The sequence below is a fragment of the Impatiens glandulifera genome, chromosome 1 (assembly GCF_907164915.1).
Source record: "Impatiens glandulifera chromosome 1, dImpGla2.1, whole genome shotgun sequence".
NCBI classification, from domain to species: domain Eukaryota; kingdom Viridiplantae; phylum Streptophyta; class Magnoliopsida; order Ericales; family Balsaminaceae; genus Impatiens; species Impatiens glandulifera.
The window spans coordinates 17,464,475-17,487,158 of record NC_061862.1 but is presented as its reverse complement, the minus strand read 5'-3'; the positions used below and the strand labels follow the sequence as shown (position 1 = coordinate 17,487,158).

The following is a 22,684-nucleotide window of genomic DNA, read 5'->3' as shown; positions in this document are numbered from 1 at the left end:
GGTTTAATTAAATAAGCTGAATAAAATAAGTTAATTGATTGTTTTTTTAATCTGTATATATAGGAATTAGTGAGTATAATGGAAAAAATAAACAAAATCAAAATAACCGTTAAAAATATTAATTTGGGATAAAGGTTTGGGTTATTGGGATTATTTTCCAAATATCCTTTTGTTGTGTTATAAAAAAAAACAACTTTTTTAGGTGAAAAAATGTTAGAACTATAAAACATACAAAAACAATAATTTGTTTTTAATATTTTAGTTAATGTGAAAAATGAAATTGATGTGATAGTTACTAATGTTTATGATTATTTTAAATAATTGAAATTGAATTAATTATATGGGTTTTTTATTTTAATATTTCAAAATTAGATATAAAAAAACAATTATTTGATATAAATAGGCTAGAATATATTTTGGTTTGTGTAATGACTCATGCGAGGAATATGAGTCCTGGTGCAGTTTGTTCCCGAGGCATAGATCTTGTAGAGAATCTCATAACTTAATCATTTATGTATTGAGAGATGATCAACACCAATAAATAAATAATACAACAATTGACATATACTATAATAAACAAATTTTAATTATAAAAATAATGAATTCTATACTATAACTATTCTTATTATTATTACAAGGTTGACTTGATAGGCCATACATGTTTTTTTTTTTTTACCTTCAATCTAGTATATCCCTATGTAGATGTGTGAAAGAGTGAATCTTGTTTAGGCTAAGTTAGGTTCAAGCCCATCTTCTATTATTATTTTTATTATTATTATATTTTACAATAAAAGATAATACATCCCCTAATTTTAATTTTATTCAATTTTATTCATTATTTGCTTTTTTAATTATATAAAAAATAGCTAACACTCATTAGCACACAAATTTTTTTTAAGTCCACATTGGCTTGAGTCAAGTCCGACCTGAAAATTAGGGCATAATCCAAATTTAAATTTTGTGGCCACTATTTTTTTAATTAATAATTATAAATTTTATATATAATATAAAGTGAGTAATATATTATAATGCAGAAAGAGATAAAAAAAAAGTTATATACATTGCAATATTAAAAGAGAAAAAAAAATAATAATATTATTTTATAAAAAATTGGGCATAGAGACCTATGCAAATGCATATTGCCTTACATTTAGTTCGATTTTTCATATACAGTCATATTTGGTTAAAAAATAATTCTCATCAATGAGTTTTCTCACAACCCAACCCGAGATCATGGTGATAATTTTCTTTTTAAACAAATTATCCACAAGATAGTGAAGAAAACAAAATACTTGAGCTTAATATGTGTGAGGCTCATATTTTTGGATAAAAAATCCCAACATAGGACATTAATTAAGAATGATATGTGTGACCAACTTATTTTTAATAATCAAAACAAGTTGGATAGGAAGAGGATGAACATATAGTGTTTATATTTAATACTTGTAATCATTTCAACTTATATTTTTTTCCCTCTAGAATATCTAACTTATTGGGATCATATATTTAACTATTTTACAGGTGAAAATTATTTGAATAAAACAATATTAACAATTTATTATATTATCTCACCTTACCTATACTTATAAACCAAATCAAAATAACCCTAAGTTGTTTTTGCTTAATATATATTTATTAATTAAGTTAAATTAATATTCATCCACTCCTAATTATGACTTTGTTTGTGCTTAATTGATCCTTAAATTTTCAACATTTAAATAATAATCTACTATATTAATTTTGTGTAATAAATTAACTTCAAATTTTATAATCTAACACAATTTTACCTCTTTAGATCTTAAGTAAACTAAATTTTATTTGAATCAAACTTACATGTATGTATATTTTTTAAACTATTCAATTATTTAATTTATTAAAATAATTTTACTTTATTAAAATAAAATTTTAAATAAAAAATAATAATGTGAAGTAATAAAAAAAAGTCTAAACAATTATTTCTCAAAAAAGCCAAAGAAAAATCCAAAATAACCTATTATTATTATCAAACAAGCTCTAGCTAGCTAGGTGAGCCTCCTACACATTCTGCCTATGAAACTGATATGTATATATAGAGAGAGACAGATATAGAGATAGATATAGAGAGAGAAAGTGCTATGTATGTATGTTTCGAGCCGACTGAAAAATGCCGCGGAATAACAGAGCTCTGCAAAACTTGTTTCCTGTAATTCGTCGGTCGGTGCGTCAGAAACCCTTCAGAACTACAGAATCTCTTTCTCTCTCTCTTTCTCTCTCCTTCTCTCTCTATATACATATCAATCTCTCTACTATAAATACACACACCAATCTTCTCTCAATCTTCAAACAAACCCTTTCCCTTAAAAAAATCCTCTCAAAATGCCATCATCAAATTCATCCGACCGCCGCCAACCACGGCCCCATCTCACCGGCGCACCTCCACAAGAACCCGATCACTTACCATGTCCTCGTTGCGACTCAACCAACACCAAGTTCTGTTACTACAACAACTACAACTTCTCTCAGCCACGTCATTTCTGCAAGTCCTGTCGCCGTTACTGGACTCACGGCGGCGCCCTCCGCGACATTCCCGTCGGAGGTGGTAGTCGCCGAAACACGAAGCGTTCTCGCACCTTTACCCTCCCCATAGTCTCCTCTGCCGCCGCCGCATCTGTTATGTCCTCCGATTCCCCTGTTTTTGCCGGGGAGATGAAGCTTGAACAGAATGGTATTGGGCCGTTTAGTTCTTTTTTGGGATCTCAAGGCCCAGGTATATTAGCTCTTGATGGGCTTGGTCTTGGACTTGGATTTTTTCTTGGGTCTGGTTATGAGAATATGGGGTTTGGAGTTGGGACTAGAGCGATTTGGCCCTTCACTAACGGGATCATGGATAACGGTAACGGAGGAGGAGTAGGGTTGGTTGGGAACACGTGGCAGATGGAGGGAGGAGGAGGAGGTGTAGAGAGTGGGCTGATGAGTGGTGGAGATTGCTTTACATTTCCTAAGTGAACTTTTATGATATTTTAATTTGATGCATTTTGGTTTGGACTTTTTCTTTTATTAAGCAGTTGGATGTATTTCATTGTCTAAATTTTGGGTTATTGTCAAATGTGGAGGAAACAAAAAAGTTTTAGGGTTTAATTTGATAGTTTTCAAAGTTTATGAGGTTGTTTGATCTTTGTGTAAAAGTTTAAGGAGCTGTTTATTCTTTTTATCATTATATTTTGTTTATTTTTTTTTATCATTATATTTTGGGCAATCAATTTTGAACTACCTGAAAATACTATCCGAATAGTATAAGAAAAAAATGTCATGATTGTTTTTGTTAGGATCAAAATTATTCGATCTTATTAATAAATAAAAAATTGGATCGTGAAATATCTGATGACTCGTTTACAATTTTTTTTCTTTTGGAAGATTTTTTGAAAACGGATTTTTTAATTTTTTTTTTGTGTTGTTATAATTTTAATTTGAAACTTACATCGGGTTGAGTTCGAGTTTAGTTAAATAAATTGGGTTAAAGATTCATGTTAGAAATTTTGACATGAATTACTAACATGAATTACTAAACATGTTGCTCGATCTAAATATGTCAATTTGAAACTGATTTGAATTGACCCTTAATTATATTGCTCTCTACTTTGAGTTTGGACAATAAAAACTTAATTTTATTTAGTTTAATGAATAAAAATAAAATTTCTAACTAGGTCCAAACAAGGCCTAAGAGAATTGGGTTATTTTCCAAGTGTTGGCCAGTCCAAATAAAATCAAACAGGCCCAAAAGAAATCGTGGGCAATTCAGCGCCGGCGAGTCCAAGTCCAAGACTGTCTTCTTCAATGAAGTAAAATTGATTACAGAATTCTCATTCTCTACTGATTTCACACGTAAACAAATCATCATCACTAAACGTTCATCTTCATTCCAACTTCTCCGATCGATCGCGACGAGATCCGCCGGCTCTCTTTCTGTTAGTACATTTTCCGTTTTGATTCTTCTTTCACCGTTCAATTCTATGCTATGTTGAATTCATAGATTTGTATCTTTTGTTTTGTTAATTTTCCATCTCTATGTTCAGAGAGTTCATATCAAGTCATTCATTTGGATCTATTTTATGTTATTATTGATCTTTGATCTGTCAAGATAGTGGAATTGTCGATGAGTAGATCACAGGTATTAATGATTGGAAATTACGTCCATCTGATATAATACTCTAGTCAAAGCACATTCATTTTCTTTTCAAAACAGAAAGAAGCTTTCCATAAGATCTGTCTTAATGCTTGTTTAATTTAGGTATAAGATTTATAACAATGCTAAATAATCTGATTTTAGTAATCTGATCATTTAGTGTCTGTTTGAAGACAACATTGCTTATGGTAGAAGCCAATCTATATAGCTGCAGAAAACTTATTGATTCTTGATCAATAAGTCTTTGACTTGCTAATTCTTCACTAATAAGATAATCAATTGGTTTTACTTATTATTCAAAGAACTCAAGAATTTGTAAGATCGGCTTTAATTTTGGTACCTATTGCTTTTCAGTGTAAAGTCTGAGAGAAGATGACAATAATTCCAGCAAAAATAATGAATAATAAAGGAGCTGTTGACACAGCTGCTTGGACGTTTAATATCGTCACCTCGGTGGGGATCATTATCGTCAACAAAGCTGTAATGGCCACTTACGGTTTCACTTTCGGTATGCACCTCAATATTCTGCAGGCTAAGTTTTCCTTTGAAATTTCTTCGAAATAAGTTCCATTTAATGTGTCATGTAGCTACGACGTTAACTGGGCTACATTTCGCAACAACTACCTTCATGACTATTGTTCTTAGGCGATTGGGATACATCCAGACATCTCATCTACCCTTGTCTGATCTTGTCAAGTTCGTTATATTTGCAAACTTTTCAATTGTTGGAATGAATGTGAGTCTAATGTGGAATTCAGTCGGATTCTATCAGGTCAGTTTATGTATATGATTTACATGACCCTTTTTCCTTTCTATATAACACTATAGTGAATCAGTTTCCTTTTGATGAAATGATTTGTCAGATTGCAAAGTTGAGCATGATCCCTGTCTCTTGTTTTCTGGAGGTTGTCTTGGATAAGATGAGATACTCGAGGGATACTAATCTGAGCATATTATTAGTCTTATTTGGAGTTGGTGTTTGCACTGTTACTGATGTTAGTGTTAATCCAAAGGGCTTTATTGCCGCAATTGTGGCTGTTTGGAGTACTGCCATGCAGCAGTATGTATGTTCTTTCTTTCTTTTCCCTGTCTTTTGACATTATTATTATTATTACGAAATTAGAATAATGTATCATATATTCATGCTGTGTATGATTTTTTGCAGTATGTACACTTTCTCCAGAGAAAGTATTCCTTGGGATCATTTAACTTACTGGGGCATACTGCCCCAGTACAAGCTGCATCCCTTCTATTATTAGGACCCTTTGTGGACTATTGGTTGACTGGCAAGAGGGTTGATGCATATAACTACAGTTTTACACCTCTGGTAAGTGAGACAGGTTTTCTTTGAATGTTTTGTACATCCAAAACACAACTAATCTATTCACTAATTGGTTTTGATGTTTGCAGATGTTCATATTTATATCATGCACAATTGCGATTGGGACAAATCTGAGTCAATTCATCTGCATAGGAAGATTTTCAGCAGTGTCGTTTCAAGTGCTTGGACACATGAAGACCATACTGGTCCTGATACTGGGATTCATTTTCTTCGGGAAAGAGGGGATCAATTTGCAGGTGGTTCTGGGCATGATGATAGCAATACTGGGCATGATATGGTATGGTAATGCCTCGTCTAAACCAGGAGGGAAAGAGCGATGGTCTTCTTCTATTTTGCCTGAGACCAAAGCCCTAAAACAAAAGGGATTGACAGAATCCAACAAACCTGATCACAAGGTATAATAATAAGATATAGATTACCAGAGAGCTAATAATTATTTTTGGCTTATTGAGTATTATTATTATTATTATTATTATTAACCACATTCTTTCTTAACATTAAAGAAAGCCCTTGTTTGATATGTTGTATCATAAAAAAAGGTAAAACTTTCTCAGTTTTTTGGTAAACCGAACTAAATTTGTTAGTTTTGGTATCTTTATTGTAATTCAACTATGGAAACAAGTCAGCAACAAATATTATTCATTTATATTTGGAAACTTATAAATTTGTTAGTTCTGGTGTCTTTATTGTAACATCTCATTCTTCTACATTGTTATGTCGGATATTTGGAAACATAGAAACAAATTGATTTGTCCGGAATCGAAAATATGTACACATTCACTTCATCACCAAATCAAGATGGTATGGGTAGAACATCCCTAGCACACCACTTGATAATCATTTCCCATCCTTGGGCTTCTCCACATGATGCCAAAAACCAAAAAGTCGCATAAAAAACGAAACGTTTCTCTTTAAAAAAAAACAAAGAATCAATCAAGTTACAAAGAATCAAACAAGTTACAAGTTACAAAGAATAAATCTAATCTATAATTGTCTGAGTGGATGTTTCAGCATTATTCATTTTCTTCTTCTGAGTTGGAGCTTGATGATCTTCAAAGAGCCTACACCCCCAAAACAAAAGAAACAACAAAAACAGTTACATAAGCAATAAAAAACACTCTTTACACAAGGGTTTCATGATCAAGTGGAATATAAATCATATCATTCTTCAGAAAATCTATGAATAAATCACTATAAGTACAAAGGATACTTACGTCTCCATTATTCTCTTTCGTTTGCTGCTGTCGATATATTTCCTTAAATCGTGTATACTCAAGTCTTCAAATTGTTGATCGAGTATGGATTTAGATAAGTTGGAAGTATCTAAATACTTATCCAAAGCTGGAATTAATGATGAATCTGCAAGGTTATCTCTAAGATGCTCCATTAATATGAAAGCTGCAAACATATATATAATCTCTAGTTGATGAGTAGAAGTAAACAACAGACCAACCAAAACCAAAAGAAAGAAGAATGAGACATATAAGATATATATATTCACATACCAAGTACTCTTAGCATCTTAATATTGCATTTGCTAGCTAAATCAGGATGACCAATTACATCAGCCCGTTTCAAAAGAAGGGTTTTCAAACTAATTAGCATATCCTAGCAAAACGAATTTCATTTCATTAATGATGATGATGTTCATGATGATGTGAGTAAAAAATCAATCAAACTTACTAGCTCAGATTCAGAGAGGGAACAGAGCCACTGGACATCTTGAAGCCTGTTTTCTAACAAGATATCTTCTTTAGCCATGAAATAGAAATGTAACAAATGGGTTTTCTCTGCAATTGCAAATCCTTATTGATTTATCCTGCATCATGAAAAAACCAACAGTTTTCTTATTAACACTCATTTTGCTTGCTTTTCTTGATTGCAATTCAACTTTAAGATTCTATTCCATCTGTACCAAATGAAAACTATTAAGTTTTCAATTTTCAATTTTCTTACCTTGCGGGAGAGATTCTGCTTAGAAGACGACCCACCCGGCGAAGACCGCTACCACCGAAGAAGAGCCGAAACGGTGACGAACCAGAGGTAGGGACTTGGGTTTAGGGGAAGTCTGAAGATAGGCTAAGATCAAGGGAGAGGGAGGAGAAAGGCGACGGCGAAGAAGAAGAAGAAGATGAAGAAACGAAAATGGCGTCGGAAGGAGAACTGTTTCTAAGGCTGCGGCAGTTAGGTCAAGGCGACGTCGAGCAAGAGGAAAACCAGACAGATCTAAAGAATAAAGATACGCCGTCAAATAATATTTTAATTATCACCAAAATTAAATTAAATCATTTAAAAACCTCTTTTAATATTATAAAAATGAGTTACCATATTTAACGAACATAAATCTAAAAAATAAAAAATAAAATCACCTCCTCATTTTATTTCTTAATATATAATACAATATATATTCATAATAATATATTTTAAAAATATTATAATAAAAATAAATATTTATGTTAAAAAAAATAATTTCTCTCGTAAAGCAAGAGAAAAATCTGTCATTTTTCGACTACTATAATTCATTTTAGTAGAGTTCAGAATGACTATTTTTTTGTTGTTTAATTTTCTCCCTTTACCTTTGGCAGAACCAAAAAAATAAATCATATTTAATATTTTTATTACATTTATTGTGGACCCGTGGTGACTTTTATACCTTCTTATTTTAAAACATAACCAAATTTTAGTTTATGTGATTGACATTTTTAAGTATGCATTTCCAAACTCATGCGGTACAAAATATTCTATGATAAATTAATTAATATTCAAATATTTCCCAAATCTTTCTGACAGCCTTCATTTGTTTCAAAATTTAACCGTAATTCATTTTCTTCGTCTCAATTTTCAAACTTATACATGGTACAAAGTCTTTTATAACAAATAAATCAGTATTCTTCAAATTTTTTCGACGGACTTTGTTTATTTTAAAATTTAACCACGACTACTCGTAAATTCACCTCCCATGATTCACATTAATCGAAATTAAGCAAAATCATGTGATGAAAACCTTCAACATCATGACTTCCCACATAAAAGCTCCTGCTTGTGACTATACATAGATGCATAGAACAAAACTCTATCATAAAAAAAACATAAATCTATTTTTTCAATTTCTAATAAGGCAAGAGAAGAAAAATAGCAGTACAAACGATAACCCTCTTTATAAAAATCTAGTCATTTAGAATTCAAACTGATGAAAAATATTTCAAATATTTACTGAAACTTACAAAGAATATTTGTTATCTAGCGCAAATGATATTATTTATAAAAGCGTCTTTGATTTTGAAGCCTTTCCTGCGCGTGAGTGTGTTGACTAGACAATTGATTATTCAGGAGCAAAGCAAGCTAAAGGTCTGATGATGGGATGGTTTTTTTCTTTTAATCAGTATCAAAATGATATCATTTTGATAAATGGGACATAAACTTAGACTCATATATACAATACATGGATCTTTTCATCTATCAAACTTGAATCCTTGAGTGTAAACTGTAACCTTGAGGCAACCCCAATGGAGGATCTTGACAAGAACAGTTATCCACACTATACAACTCCCACTCTTTTATGCAACACCTTTCCAACGCCAAAACTACTTTAGGCCACTGCCTTTCATTCGGGTAATCCCCGTTCGGGCTCACGAGTACAGCTCCTGTATACGATTGTCCAGCTGCACGAGCCGCACCATGATAATGGAACAACCCCCAACTAAGATCATCGCATACATCCACCACCGTCCAAAACTCATTCGAAACAACACCATTATCCAGCACACTCAAGTTAAATGTCCCCGGAACTTTACCTCTCTTCACTCGATATCTCCTCCTCCTCCAAACCAATTCCCCTTCTAAGGTTCTCACCTGAAAAACCGGTTCATACCAAAACGACCCTCTTGCTTTTCCCCTGTAAAATAGCTGGTATTGGCATGGAAACTGATCGTAAGCTGGATTCTGTCCTGCAACAACACGCCAGCTCCAATCCAGATTCCCAAGCCACCCAACAAAGAGATCCTCAGCAGTCTCATGACATAATTCTTCCCCACGAAATGCAATCATTGGAGGCACTACAGGTTTTCCGGGAATCTTTGCATCTAGGTCGAGACAGTTGTTCTTCTGAAGTACACAAAGCGAGAACTGTTCTAGATTGGGACTTTCATATGAAGCAATGCATTTATAATTACAGACCTGATCCACCGGGCTGCATTTATTCAAGCACTGGAGAGCTTTCCTACATTGAGGGTCCAAAAGACAGTTAAGTATCTGAGGGCCACAGTTCTTCATCATACATTTCAGGGTGGAAAAGCCTTTTGCTCTAAGGTTCTTCAATACTGAAACCGGTCGTATATAAGCATTTATGATAACCAACAAACAGAACCTTATGTCATCGGCATTGGACCTGGCCCAAGCTTCTTCTATAGTTCGAACAACTTCTAAAGATGCTTCACTTTTCTTCATAAGGTTATTCAAGCTGAATGAGTCACCTTTGTAATTAGTTTGGACAACTGATCCACCCAGTTTGTTACTTAGCCTTGAAGATGATTCAAAGCACATTACGTTTTGTATGTTTTCAGTGTGTTTGTGAATCCATTTGACAGATTCTTCATTTGTAACAGCTATATTGACAAGAATATCAGCAATACTGAGTTCCCTCTTCATATTTTGAACTAATTGATCACCATCATCTTCATGAAAATTATCAGTAAATACCACCATATCGTATTGGTCATCAAACCATTTCAATCTATCTATCTACATAATGAGAAATTAAGAAAGTGGGTTATCTTTCTAATGATTATATTTTGTGAAATTCCACAAAATCAGGGGATATCATGCATATGATGCAAGAATTGAATTAGGGCAAAAATACACACCGTGTGACGCATAACATCGAGCCAAGGCGTCGACTTTAGAGGACTGATGGTACCTTCTCCAACAATAGCAACTATTCTTACAGGAGGACCAGGCGCGATGTCTGTGAAGTGATTCTGTTGTTCTGTTTGGTCTGATGTCGGCGATAGAGCCGCGGCTGGCGGGAGACAGGCGGTTGAGAGGACGGGGGAAGGCGGTTGCTGGCGACGGAGAAGCGGAGGAGGAAAGACGAGAGTGAAAGGAAGTTTGCGATTGGAGAAGCTATACAATCGAGGAGGAGAAGCTGATAAAGTTCGTACACCGGTGGCCACTTCTGCCATTGATTACAATACCGTTGCAGCCACACCGAGATATTGAAGAAGATATTGAGCTTTATCTCGTTAGAAAATTAATTAAATCATTATTTTATTTTGTTATACATTATGTTGGATTAAGTGGTTATGCATAAGCCTCTCTTTTAGTGGTATAGAGAATTGGATTAGACAACATATATGCCATATCTAAATAGTTAGATATATTTAATGAAATTTGTTTCGGAAAGTCTATTGTTTGAAAGATGATCATTCAAACTTTCGAGCACTTTAATTATGGGCAGGAGAGAGATTTATTTTTTATTCTTTTTTTCGAAAAAATATAGTTAGATTTTTGTGGCATGTACATGAGAGAAAGAAAATTAGAATGATTGAAAATATGATGACTTAGAGAAATGCGAAGACACCCTAAAATAATTAATTCGAAGATATGTCCTAAATTAGTGTTTTATTAATATAGTAGTTAGTTAATGTATTATTAATGTGGTAGTTGATTAGTGTGTGATTAATGTGCTAGTTGAATTAAGTCATATAGCTAAAGGTATTATCTCATAATTATTAAATATTCAAGCAATATACTACTTTTTGCAAAAGATTACTTTATCTTTTTAGAGTTTTGTGTCCATTGAAGCAAATATCAATTATTGCTTCTAGTTAAGCTAATTAGTTACTCATTCTCATGAAGATCGTAACTAGTGTCGCAAGAATAGTTGGTGGAAAGATTGAACCCGTGTTAGTTGATATCAAAGCAAAATGACGAAGATATCGAATGAAAGTGAAACTACTAATGACGTAAATGAAATCGAGAAACTTTTCCACGAGATCAGAGAAGATCTTAGGAACCCTCGCAAGGTTCAAGTGGGAGGATCCAAAACTACCAAAGAAAATGAGAGATCTAGAGATGATATCGCTGACATTATCGCCAGGTTGGAGAAGGTAAAATTCACCATGGCTAACGAACAAGATAACTTTGGGGACTTAGAGGAACACATCGCCGAGATCGAGAAGGAGAGAGACGAGCTCAAAGAAGGGATGCAAGAGAAAACTCAAATCATGGAGCAAACCCTCCTTTTTGAGATAGTACCTTGAACGAGAAGCTCGAAGGAATGACCTCCAAGTTACAAGCCACCGAAGAGGAAATTGTGATACTCAAGAAGGCGGTTGCGCAAGAGTGCGAACTTACACCTATATGAGTCCATAATCCCATAGACGTTTCAAGGCTTAAAGTGTATTTAGTTGAGAGGAACGCAAAAGAGATCAATAACTTCTTATGGGGTCTAAATTAGTATTTCAAAGCACCCGACCTAGTGGAAGAGGCAAAAAGATAGATACTTTCACAACCTACCTAGAAGACACCGTAATGATGTGGTGGAGACGAAGAAGTAATGACATAGAAAGATGTATATGTTCTATCAACACCTTAGAAGAGTTTAAGGAGGAACTTAATAAGTAATTCTATCCCAAAAACGCCATTCGGGAAGCAAAGGCCAAGTTACGACGACTCTCACATAGGGAAAGCATCAAAGAGTATGTCAATGAGTTCATCGCTACTCTCATTGAGATCCCTAACTACTCGGATGACGAAGCCTTGTTCGCTTTCACTAACGTGCAATGACTAAACTTGGATAGGACAATTAACGGAAATGATTTAATCCAATTATTTTAGGAGTCGTAATGTTTTGCTAGAAGCCAACTGCGATTAATGAGTTTAAACCTATAGATATAATAATTAGGTCATATGAGGTCACACACTTAGAGTTGACGAATAAATTAAATGGAATTATTTCTAATTATTGTATATATATTAGATATTATTAATAATTAGAAATATTATTTTTATTGTTCATTAATGGTGAAATTAATTTTGGAAACCGGTAATTATAAATATTATTTTATGGTTTTTTATTTATGAAATAAAACAATCATAAATGGTAATATTAATTACGGAAACAGAAAGAAAAATATCACATATTGTCTTTTGATATTATAAGAGTGAATGCTTATAAGAGCAACTGCACCAGCTAATCTAAATCTGGGTATTTAAAATACATTAAAACATCATAAACTTACTTTAGCATCTCAAGTTTTAACTGGTCCATACATCAGCTACTCTAAATTTTACATTTCTATATCCTACAAAATTATAAAATATTCATTCCCTCCAAAATATTTTATTATAATAATCATATTCCAACGGTTAGTTTTTTTGAATTTAATTCCAAACTCTATAAATTTGAGTGGAAAAACCAAACTTGTATCTAGCATTCCAACTTTTACTTTCCTTCTTCAACAACATGAGTTCCATATATAATTGTATTCTCAAAAATATTAGTGACTCGAATTCTGAGTTCGATTCATCTTCAATGACTTCCTTCGATGATGAACTCGACCAAATTGTAACCATGGAATATGCTAGAAGAAGATTCCTCAATACGTCCCGATCAACCGCAAGCTCTTCTACCATGGGTAAAATGAAACGTCGTATCATTCCACGTGATATAGAGCAAGACCATGAGCGCTTATACAAAGATTATTTTTCTGAAAATCCAGTCTACCCAACATATATGTTCTGAAGACGATTTCGTATGAATCGTGATGTGTTCTTTCGCATACAAATGGAGGTTGAAAAACACGAGCCTTACTTTGTGCGTAAGAAAAACGCTGCAAGTACACAAGGATTATCTTCACTACAAAAAATCACAGCGGTACTATGAATATTAGCTTACGGGGATTCCGCAGACTCCATTGACGAGTATGTGCGCATTGGAGCAAGCACTGCCTTAAAGAGTCTTAAATTGTTTACTAAAACAATTGTTGAAGTATTTGGGGAAGAGTATCTAATGTCACCAACCCCCAATGATTTGAGACGTTTGCTAACACAGGTGAGAGTCGTGGGTTTCCCGGAATGTTGGGAAGTATTGATGCATGCACTGGACGTGGAAAAATTATCCAACCGCATGGCACAATATGTTTAAAGGTCATATTCATGAACCTACATTAATATTAGAGGTAGTGTCCTCGCATGATTTGTAGATATGGCATGCATTTTTTGGACTTCCAGGGTCTTTGAACGACATAAATGTTCTTGAACATTCGACGATATTTCATGGCTTAACACAATGTGTTGCTCCATCGGTTCGATATTCAATAAATTGACGCAACTACACAATGGGATATTATTTAGCTTATGGTATCTATCCTATGGGCAACATTTATTAAGAGTACCTGTGGTGACTTTTTATACCTTCTTATTTTCAAACATAACCAAATTTTAGTTTATGTGATTGACATTTTTAAGTATACATTTCCAAACTCATGCGGTACAAAATATTCTATGATAAATTAATTAATATTCAAATATTTCCCAATTTAACCGACTCAATTTTCAAACTTATATGTGGTACAAAGTCTTTTATAACAAATAATTCAGTATTCTTCAAATCTTCTCGACGGACTTTGTTTATTTTAAAATTTAACCACGACAACTCGTAAATTCACCTCCCATGATTCACATTAATCGAAATTAAGCAAAATATGTGATGAAAACCTTCAACATCATGACTTCCCACATAAAAGCTCCTGCTTGTGACTATACATAGATGCATAGAACAAAACTCTATCATAAAAAAAAACATAAATCTATTTTTTCAATTTCTAATAAGGCAAGAGAAGAAAAATAGCAGTACAAAAGATAACCCTCTTTATAAAAATCTAGTCATTTAGAATTCAAACTGATGAAAAATATTTCAAATATTTACTGAAACTTACAAAGAATATTTGTTATCTAGCGCAAATGATATTATTTAAAAAAACGTCTTTGATTTTGAAGCCTTTCCTGCGTGTGAGTGTCGTTGACTCGACAATTGATTATTCAGGAGCAAAGCAAGCTAAAGGTCTGATGATGGGATGGTTTTTTTCTTTTAATCAGTATCAAAATGATATCGTTTTGATAAATGGGACATAAACTTGGGAAATTTGAGGAAATGACCCCAAAATAGGGCCTAATAGCCGATGGTGCGGGCCCAAGATTTTTATAGCGCTGGTGACCCCCAAACATTTTTCTGCCGAAAATACCCCCGTTGCGTCACGCACCCTCCCGTTGCGTGACGCACCTGAGGGCATTGTGAAAAGTCCACAATGCCCTTACTATATAAGAAAAAAAAGATCAGTTCTTTTCATTCTTTCTTTCTTCTTCTCCCTCTTCACTTCCCTTCTCCTCCTTCTCTCTAAAAAACCGAACCACCGATCGACGAAGACGACGGCGGAATCCTCTCTTCCTTCACCATGTCTCTTTCTGCTGCTACAGGTATTCTTCTCCTTCTTCATTTATCTCTTGGATTGCTTTGTTTGTTAGGTTAGGGTGTAGTGATTAGTGAATGAGTAGGTGGAATGCCACCGTCGCGGCGGAAACCGGGTGCGTAACGCAGTTGCGTCACGTAGTTGCGTAACGCAGTTGCGTCACGTAGTTGCGTAACGCAGTTGCGTCACGTAGTTGCGTAACGCAGATGCGTAACGCACCCCAGACCCTTTATAACTATTACTTGATTTCATTATTACGGTGTCTCTCGATTGATACTATAATTTTTTCAATTGCAGCTGAAGTATTTGCTGACGTATTTGTTGTGTACAATGGAGAGTGGCAAATTGCAGCCAATGGTACCAGGTCTTTCTCTGCACAATCATGCAAAACCATGGATATACCTCAATGTACTACATTTGCTCAATTAGTTGATACAATCTATGAGACGATTAACGTGCAAAAGTCTGCATATGATTTAGTGATTAAAGTCATGTATGATCCTTCTGCAAAACTTCCCCCTGTTGTTATTGAGGGAGATAAAGATGTGGGCATGTATTTATCACGGTTGATATCGGGTCGAAGTTCGTCATCTTCGTCACCACTTTGTGTCTCATTAGTAGAGAAGTACCCAAGTCAAGATACTACACTACCAATCATTACTCAAAAAAGTATACCCGGCGTTGTTTCTCGAGTTGTTTCTCAACAGATTTTATTTGAAAGTGATAATGAAGGAGGAGGAGAAGAAGATGAACGAGCTCATCATGAACTGATTAATCATGAACGCGTTATTGACTTTAATTATGAACGGGTTAGTGATTTCCAAGCTACTACTAGTCCTGCATCAGTAGTTGCACGCACGCCGCACCGGTCAATACCTACACCAATGGGTACACCATCTAGTGCAAGAGCAATGGGTACACCATCTAGTGCAAGAGCGTCAATGGGTACACCATCTAGTGCAAGAGCGTCAATGGGTACACCATCTAGTGCAAGAGCGTCAATGGGCACACCATCGACAGACCCTACAGACGTATCACCGACAGACCCTTCATTTGCATTGGCGTTAACTAGTGAAACCGTATTGGAAGTCGGTACGTTATTTGATACTAAAAAAGAACTTCAACTGACGCTATATAAATATGCGATGACTTATCATTTTGAATTCAAAGTGAAAAAGTCTCGAAAACATCTTTGGTATGTGAAATGTATGGATGAGACATGCAAGTGGAGCTTACGTGCTGTGAAAGGTAAGTTTTCCGAGATGTTTGAGATTCGGAAATTCAATCGACAACACTCATGCTCAGTTTTGACGAGGCCGGAAAAAAAAATGCAAACACCGGCATGGGTTATTGGGCAGTGCATGAAGGGTAAGTACATGGATCATCACCATAACCACTTGCCTAAAAAAATAATTGAAGACATGCAGTCAGATTATGGGATGTTTTTGACTTATAATAAGGCTTGGAGGGCAAGGGAAACGGCTTTAACGGCGGTGCGAGGAACGGTAGAGGATTCCTATGGAAAATTGCCTTCATACCTATACATGTTGGAGAAGAATAATCCGGGTACCATAACAGATATTCAGACAGACGAGCACGGGCATTTCAAATATATGTTCATGTCTCTAGGCCTCTCAATTAGGGGTTTCAAAGCCTTCTGTCGTCCCGTATTGTGTGTTGATGCAAGTTTTCTCAAGCACAAGGTGGGAGGTCAACTATTGGTGGCTGTTGCATTGGATGCCAATGAGCAACTGTATCCTGTTGCATTCGGCGTTGTTGATTCAGAGAATAATAACTCGTGGACTTATTTCATGCAAAAACTTAGAGAAGCAATTGGATTAGTTGATGATCTCGTCTTCGTATCCGATAGACACCCAAGTATAGCCAATGCCTTGTGTGCTGTTTTTCCAGAAGCAGACCACGGTGCGTGCACATATCACATAAAGATGAATATTAATGCCAAATTCAAAACTGATAATTGCCATGTCGAGTTTGATTTGGCTTCTCGTGCGTACACTATCCCCCAATTTAATCGGTTTTTTGACAAGATCAGGGTTAAAGATCATAGGATTGCTGCCTATTTGGAAGAGATTGGGTTTCAAAGATGGAGTAGAGCATATTTCCCCGGTAAACGATACAATCAACTCACAAGCAATTATGCAGAGAGTTTGAATAGTCAGTGCAGGGAAGCCAGAAAGTATCCAATTTCAGCAATGCTTGAGTTTTTAAGAACAACATTACAAGGGTGGTTTAATGATAGAAGAGAAAAAGCGTCCAACCACCAAGAATTTTTATCTCCAACGTATGAAAAGTTATTATGTGATGGTTTTGAGAAAGCAAGATTCTATACCGTATCATCCCTTAACCGATTTGAGTTGTATGTGCATGATAATGAGGCACATTATAAAGTCAATTTGAAGGACAAGGACTGCACTTGTAGGGTATTTGAAGTCTCCGGTCTTCCTTGTACACATGCACTGGCTGCTGCCCGTCACAGGAATGTGGTTCCTTACGACTTATGCTCAAGGTATTTAATCGTTTTGAACTTATTTATTTAACCTATTTTTAATTGTTTTATTATCCTTCTCATAGGTATTATACAACTGTATCTTGGTTGAATGCATATGCGGAGACATGTTATCCGGTTGGTGATGAAGAGAATTGGGATCTTCCCGATATTATCAAACAACGCGTGTGTCTAAAACCACCTGTGAAGGTTAAGAAAGGTCGGCCACAAACTAAACGTAGGACATCCCAAGGTGAGGTCCGTAAGGTCCCGAGACGATGCAGTTCATGTGCAGGTCTAGGACATAATAGAGCAACATGCAAAGCAGTGATGCCTGCACCGTCTACCGCAAGAGCAAGAGCATCATCTCAGCAGCATGAGCCCTCATCATCTCAGCAGCATGAGCCCTCATCATCTCAGCAGCATGTGCCCTCATCATCTCAGCAGAATGAGCCATCATCATCTCAACTGTACGAGCCCTCATCTCAGCTCTACGAGCCATCATCTCAATCTTACGAGCCATTAGCTTAGAATGAACTTGTTAGTGTTGTGTTGTGGTGTTAATGTTGTTTTTGTAGACTTATTACCAAATGTCTTGTGTGGAGGTGTTAATGTTGTGTTTGCATCAAGGATTCAAGATTCAAGGATTCAGTAAAGTGTATTGTATTGTTAATGGTGTTAATGTTGTTTTATGGTGTTTTTGTAGTTTTCTGGTGAATGTAATACAGGGACAGGGTTTTTGTACCAAGTGTTTTTCTAGACGCAGCTGCTTGACGCAACTGCTTGACGCAACTGCTTGACGCAGCTGCTTGACGCAGCTGCTTGACGCAGCTGCTTGACGCAGCTGCTTGACGCAGCTGCTTGACGAAACTGCTTGACGCAGCTGCTTGACGAAACATGGTTTACATTAGTGCAGAACCTATTACAAAGGTTTGAGATTAACATTACAAAAATTACAAAGGTTTACATTAGTGCATGGTTTACATTAGTGCATGGTTTAATTAATTAGAATAACATATATATCATAAACAACATTTGATATCATTAAATCAACTATATTACAAAGGTTTGAGATTAACATTACAAAAATTTGATATCAGTACAGAACAAAAGTTTCATAAATAACCTATGGATCTACAATACCATGAAATAACCTCACTGCCCACTTTTCTCTCCAAGCTTTCATCTCAGTTGAGGTCACTTCTGATAGATTCAGACCTGCAGTCAAGTACTCAATATACATAAGTACAAATACACCACAATCTCCACTCTTTGTTGCTTTGGGAACTTCGGACTCTGGACGTCTAGTGTATGGCAAAACGGAATCAGGGTTGAGCATTGGAAATCGTTGTTTATCTTCAAGAGGCAATGCCTTGTCAAATATAACCGGAATCATTTGGCACATCGGCAGCACAAACTCATCAAGATTAGCATAACATCCAGGATCGCAGTCATATACGTCTACGCGCCATTGCTGTAGACGGACAACACAAAGTACCCAGTGGACGTCTTTGATGTTCAAAGGAATATATATATCATCGCATACTTTCCAACTATTCCTATAGTTGCTGTCATCGCCGAAGAAGTATTCGAAAAACATGCATGAACCGTTTGAAAGCAGGAAGCAACCTACCCTAAAACCCTAACATAAAACATGCATGAACTATTTGAAAGCAAGAAGCAACCCTAAAAACATAACATAAAACATGCATGAAGCATTTGCAAGCATGTAGCAACCCTAAACCCTAACATAAACCATGAATGAACCATTTGCAAACAAGAAGCAACCAACCCTAAAACCTAACCCTAACATAAACCATGAATGAACCATTTGCAAACAAGAAGCAACCAACCCTAAAACCTAACATGAACATAAACAAACATAACTAAAACTAACCTCAAGAAGTCAATGAATGAACGAGAAGATGAAGACGAAGACGAAGACGAGCAGGAAGAGACGTCGAGGCAGGTGCGTCGTCGAGGCAGGTGCGTCGTCGGGTGCGAGAGAGAGAGAGAGAGCATGAATAGTGGTCGAGGCTTATTTGGGTTTTTATATAAAATAAAAATTAATGTGACGCATCGTCTCCTACTTGACGCATCCGAGTTGACGCATCGGAGTTGACGCATCCTACTTGACGCATCCGAGTTGACGCATCCATCTTGACGCATCCATCTTGACGCATCCTACTTGACGCATCGGAGTTGACGCATCCTACTTGACGCATCCGAGTTGACGCATCCATCTTGACGCATCCATCTTGACGCATCCGAGTTGACGCATCCATCTTGACGCATCCATCTTGACGCATCCTACCAAACAAACAATCTGCATTCAACGAATCAGTAAAGGAATCAGCGAATCAATGAGGAACAAACAAACACGAAACAAACAATAACGAAATAAACACAAAATATAGTGGAATGGCCGAATGAAATGTCAATTTGTTCGAAATCCTCAGCGCTGTGCAAACTCGTCTCCATTGGATGTTCTTCGAAGCTATAGGCCGTTGAATATGGTGCCATGGTCGACGGTGCCTCTTCGATTCGTTCTTCATCGCTGAGAAAGAAGAGAAAATCTTCTCCGCCACCATTAGGGTTTCACGGCGGAGAAGACGGGAAGAAAGGGGCTGGATGAGAGAGAAACTGAAAAGAAAATGAAAAAAAATTAAGCCTTTATAGGGTTCAGGGTGCGTCACGCACCTGGAGGGTGCGTGACGCATGGGTAAAATGGTCATTAAAAAATTTGGGGGTCACCAGCGCTATAAAAATCTTGGGCCCGCACCATCGGCTATTAGGCCATATTTTGGGGTCATTTCCTCAAATTTCCCCATAAACTTAGACTCATATATACAATACATGGATCTTTTCATCTATCAAACTCGAATCCTTGAGTGTAAACTGTAACCTTGAGGCAACCCCAATGGAGGATCTTGACAAGAACAGTTATCCACACTATACAACTCCCACTCTTTTATGCAACACCTTTCCAACGCCGAAACTACTTTAGGCCACTGCCTTTCATTCGGGTAATCCCCATTCGGGCTCACGAGTACAGCTCCAGTATACGACTGTCCAGCTGCACGAGCCGCACCATGATAATGGAACAACCCCCAACTAAGATCATCGCATACATCCACCACCGTCCAAAACTCATTCGAAACAACACCATTATCCAGCACACTCAAGTTAAATGTCCCCGGAACTGTACCTCTCTTCACTCGATATCTCCTCCTCCTCCAAACCAATTCCCCTTCTAAGGTTCTCACCTGAAAAACCGGTTCATACCAAAACGACCCTCTTGCTTTTCCCCTGTAGAATAGCTGGTATTGGCATGGAAACTGATCGTAAGCTGGATTCTGTCCTGCAACAACACGCCAGCTCCAATCCAGATTCCCAAGCCACCCAACGAAGAGATCCTCAGCAGTCTCATGACATAATTCTTCCCCACGAAATGCAATCATTGGAGGCACTACAGGTTTTCCTGGAATCTTTGCATCTAGGTCGAGACAGTTGTTCTTCTGAAGTACACAAAGCGAGAACTGTTCTAGATTGGGACTTTCATATGAAGCAATGCATTTATAATTACAGACCTGATCCACCGGGCTGCATTTATTCAAGCACTGGAGAGCTTTCCTACATTTGGGGTCCAAAAGACAGTTAAGTATCTGAGGGCCACAGTTCTTCATCATACATTTCAGGGTGGAAAAGCCTTTTGCTCTAAGGTTCTTCAATACTGAAACCGGTCGTATATAAGCATTTATGATAACCAACAAACAGAACCTTATGTCATCGGCATTGGACCTGGCCCAAGCTTCTTCTATAGTTTGAACAACTTCTAAAGATGCTTCACTTTTCTTCATAAGGTTATTCAAGCTGAATGAGTCACCTTTGTAATTAGTTTGGACAACTGATCCACCCAGTTTGTTACTTAGCCTTGAAGATGATTCAAAGCACATTACGTTTTGTATGTTTTCAGTGTGTTTTTGAATCCATTTGACAGATTCTTCATTTGTGACAGCTATATTGACCAGAATATCAGCAAGACTGAGTTCCCTCTTCATATTTTGAACTAATTGATCACCATCATCTTCATGAAAATGATCAGTAAATACCACCATATCGTATTGGTCATCAAACCATTTCAATCTATCTATCTACATAATGAGAAATTAAGAAAATGGGTTATCTTTCTAATGATTCTATTTTGCGAAATTCCACAAAATCAGGGGATATCATGCATATGATGAAAGAATTGAATTAGGGCAAAAATACACACCGTGTGACGCATAACATCGAGCCAAGGCGTCGACTTTAGAGGACTGATGGTACCTTCTCCAACAATAGCAACTATTCTTACAGGAGGACCAGGCGCGATGTCTGTGAAGTGATTCTGTTGTTCTGTTTGGTCTGATGTCGGCGACAGAGCCGCGGCTGGCGGGAGACAGGCGGTTGAGAGGACGGGGGAAGGCGGTTGCTGGCGACGGAGAAGCGGAGGAGGAAAGACGAGAGTGAAAGGAAGTTTGCGATTGGAGAAGCTATACAATCGAGGAGGAGAAGCTGATAAAGTTCGTACACCAGTGGCCACTTCTGCCATTGATTACAATACCGTTGCAGCCACACCAAGATATTGAGCTTTATCTCGTTAGAAAATTAATTAAATCATTATTTTATTTTGTTATACATTATGTTGGATTAAGTGGTTATGCATAAGCCTCTCTTTTAGTGGTATAGAGAATTGGATTAGACAACATATATGCCATATCTAAATAGTTAGATATATTTAATGAAATTTGTTTCGAAAGTCTATTGTTTGAAAGATGATCATTCAAACTTTCGAGCACTTTAATTATGGGCAGGAGAGAGATTTATTTTTTATTCTTTTTTTCGAAAAAATATAGTTAGATTTTTGTGGCATGTACATGAGAGAAAGAAAATTAGAAAGATTGAAAATATGATGACTTAGAGAAATGCGAAGACACCCTAAAATAATTAATTCGAAGATATGTCCTATATTAGTGTGTTATTAATATAGTAGTTAGTTAATGTATTATTAATGTGGTAGTTGATTAGTGTGTGATTAATGTGCTAGTTGAATTAAGTCATATAGCTAAAGGTATTATCTTATAATTATTAAATATTCAAGCAATATACTACTTTTTGCAAAAGATTACTTTATCTTTTTAGAGTTTTGTGTCCATTGAAGC

At 36.1% G+C, this 22,684-nt stretch overlaps 5 protein-coding genes across 7 annotated transcripts; 2 read left to right on the top strand and 3 right to left on the bottom strand.

The window, feature by feature from the left end:
* The first annotated feature begins 2,065 nt into the window (after positions 1 to 2,065).
* LOC124922031 (dof zinc finger protein DOF5.8-like) lies at positions 2,066 to 3,134 on the top strand. The gene has a single exon (XM_047462753.1). The coding sequence runs from the start codon at positions 2,356 to 2,358 to the stop codon at positions 2,983 to 2,985; it is 630 nt and encodes a 209-aa protein (XP_047318709.1). The 5' UTR covers positions 2,066 to 2,355; the 3' UTR covers positions 2,986 to 3,134.
* Positions 3,135 to 3,825: 691 nt separating this feature from the next.
* Positions 3,826 to 6,161, top strand: LOC124920915 (UDP-rhamnose/UDP-galactose transporter 4-like). Of its 2 annotated transcripts, XM_047461498.1 has the most exons (7): positions 3,869 to 3,944; positions 4,053 to 4,147; positions 4,517 to 4,670; positions 4,750 to 4,934; positions 5,026 to 5,226; positions 5,328 to 5,489; positions 5,573 to 6,161. In XM_047461498.1, the coding sequence occupies exons 3-7, from the start codon at positions 4,535 to 4,537 to the stop codon at positions 5,903 to 5,905; spliced, it is 1,017 nt and encodes a 338-aa protein (XP_047317454.1). In that variant the 5' UTR covers positions 3,869 to 3,944; positions 4,053 to 4,147; positions 4,517 to 4,534; the 3' UTR covers positions 5,906 to 6,161. The 2 variants fall into 2 exon arrangements, with proteins under 2 accessions (XP_047317455.1, XP_047317454.1); XM_047461499.1 differs by lacking the exon at positions 4,053 to 4,147 and having other exon boundaries at positions 3,826 to 3,944.
* Positions 6,162 to 6,204: 43 nt separating this feature from the next.
* LOC124920916 lies at positions 6,205 to 7,691 on the bottom strand. Of its 2 annotated transcripts, none has more exons than XM_047461501.1 (5): positions 7,461 to 7,691; positions 7,188 to 7,323; positions 7,010 to 7,112; positions 6,719 to 6,863; positions 6,205 to 6,565 (listed from the first exon to the last, which is right to left on the bottom strand). In XM_047461501.1, the coding sequence occupies exons 2-5, from the start codon at positions 7,263 to 7,265 to the stop codon at positions 6,484 to 6,486; spliced, it is 408 nt and encodes a 135-aa protein (XP_047317457.1). In that variant the 5' UTR covers positions 7,266 to 7,323; positions 7,461 to 7,691; the 3' UTR covers positions 6,205 to 6,483. The 2 variants fall into 2 exon arrangements, with proteins under 2 accessions (XP_047317457.1, XP_047317456.1); XM_047461500.1 differs by having other exon boundaries at positions 6,213 to 6,565; positions 6,719 to 6,902; positions 7,461 to 7,682.
* Positions 7,692 to 8,850: 1,159 nt separating this feature from the next.
* LOC124920609 lies at positions 8,851 to 10,777 on the bottom strand. Its single transcript, XM_047461130.1, has 2 exons — positions 10,367 to 10,777; positions 8,851 to 10,244 (listed from the first exon to the last, which is right to left on the bottom strand). The coding sequence occupies exons 1-2, from the start codon at positions 10,682 to 10,684 to the stop codon at positions 8,964 to 8,966; spliced, it is 1,599 nt and encodes a 532-aa protein (XP_047317086.1). The 5' UTR covers positions 10,685 to 10,777; the 3' UTR covers positions 8,851 to 8,963.
* A 3,634-nt stretch (positions 10,778 to 14,411) lies between these two features.
* Positions 14,412 to 22,052, bottom strand: LOC124920195 (violaxanthin de-epoxidase, chloroplastic-like). Its single transcript, XM_047460629.1, has 3 exons — positions 21,757 to 22,052; positions 20,315 to 21,634; positions 14,412 to 14,640 (listed from the first exon to the last, which is right to left on the bottom strand). The coding sequence occupies exons 1-2, from the start codon at positions 21,766 to 21,768 to the stop codon at positions 20,354 to 20,356; spliced, it is 1,293 nt and encodes a 430-aa protein (XP_047316585.1). The 5' UTR covers positions 21,769 to 22,052; the 3' UTR covers positions 14,412 to 14,640; positions 20,315 to 20,353.
* Positions 22,053 to 22,684: the final 632 nt, after the last annotated feature.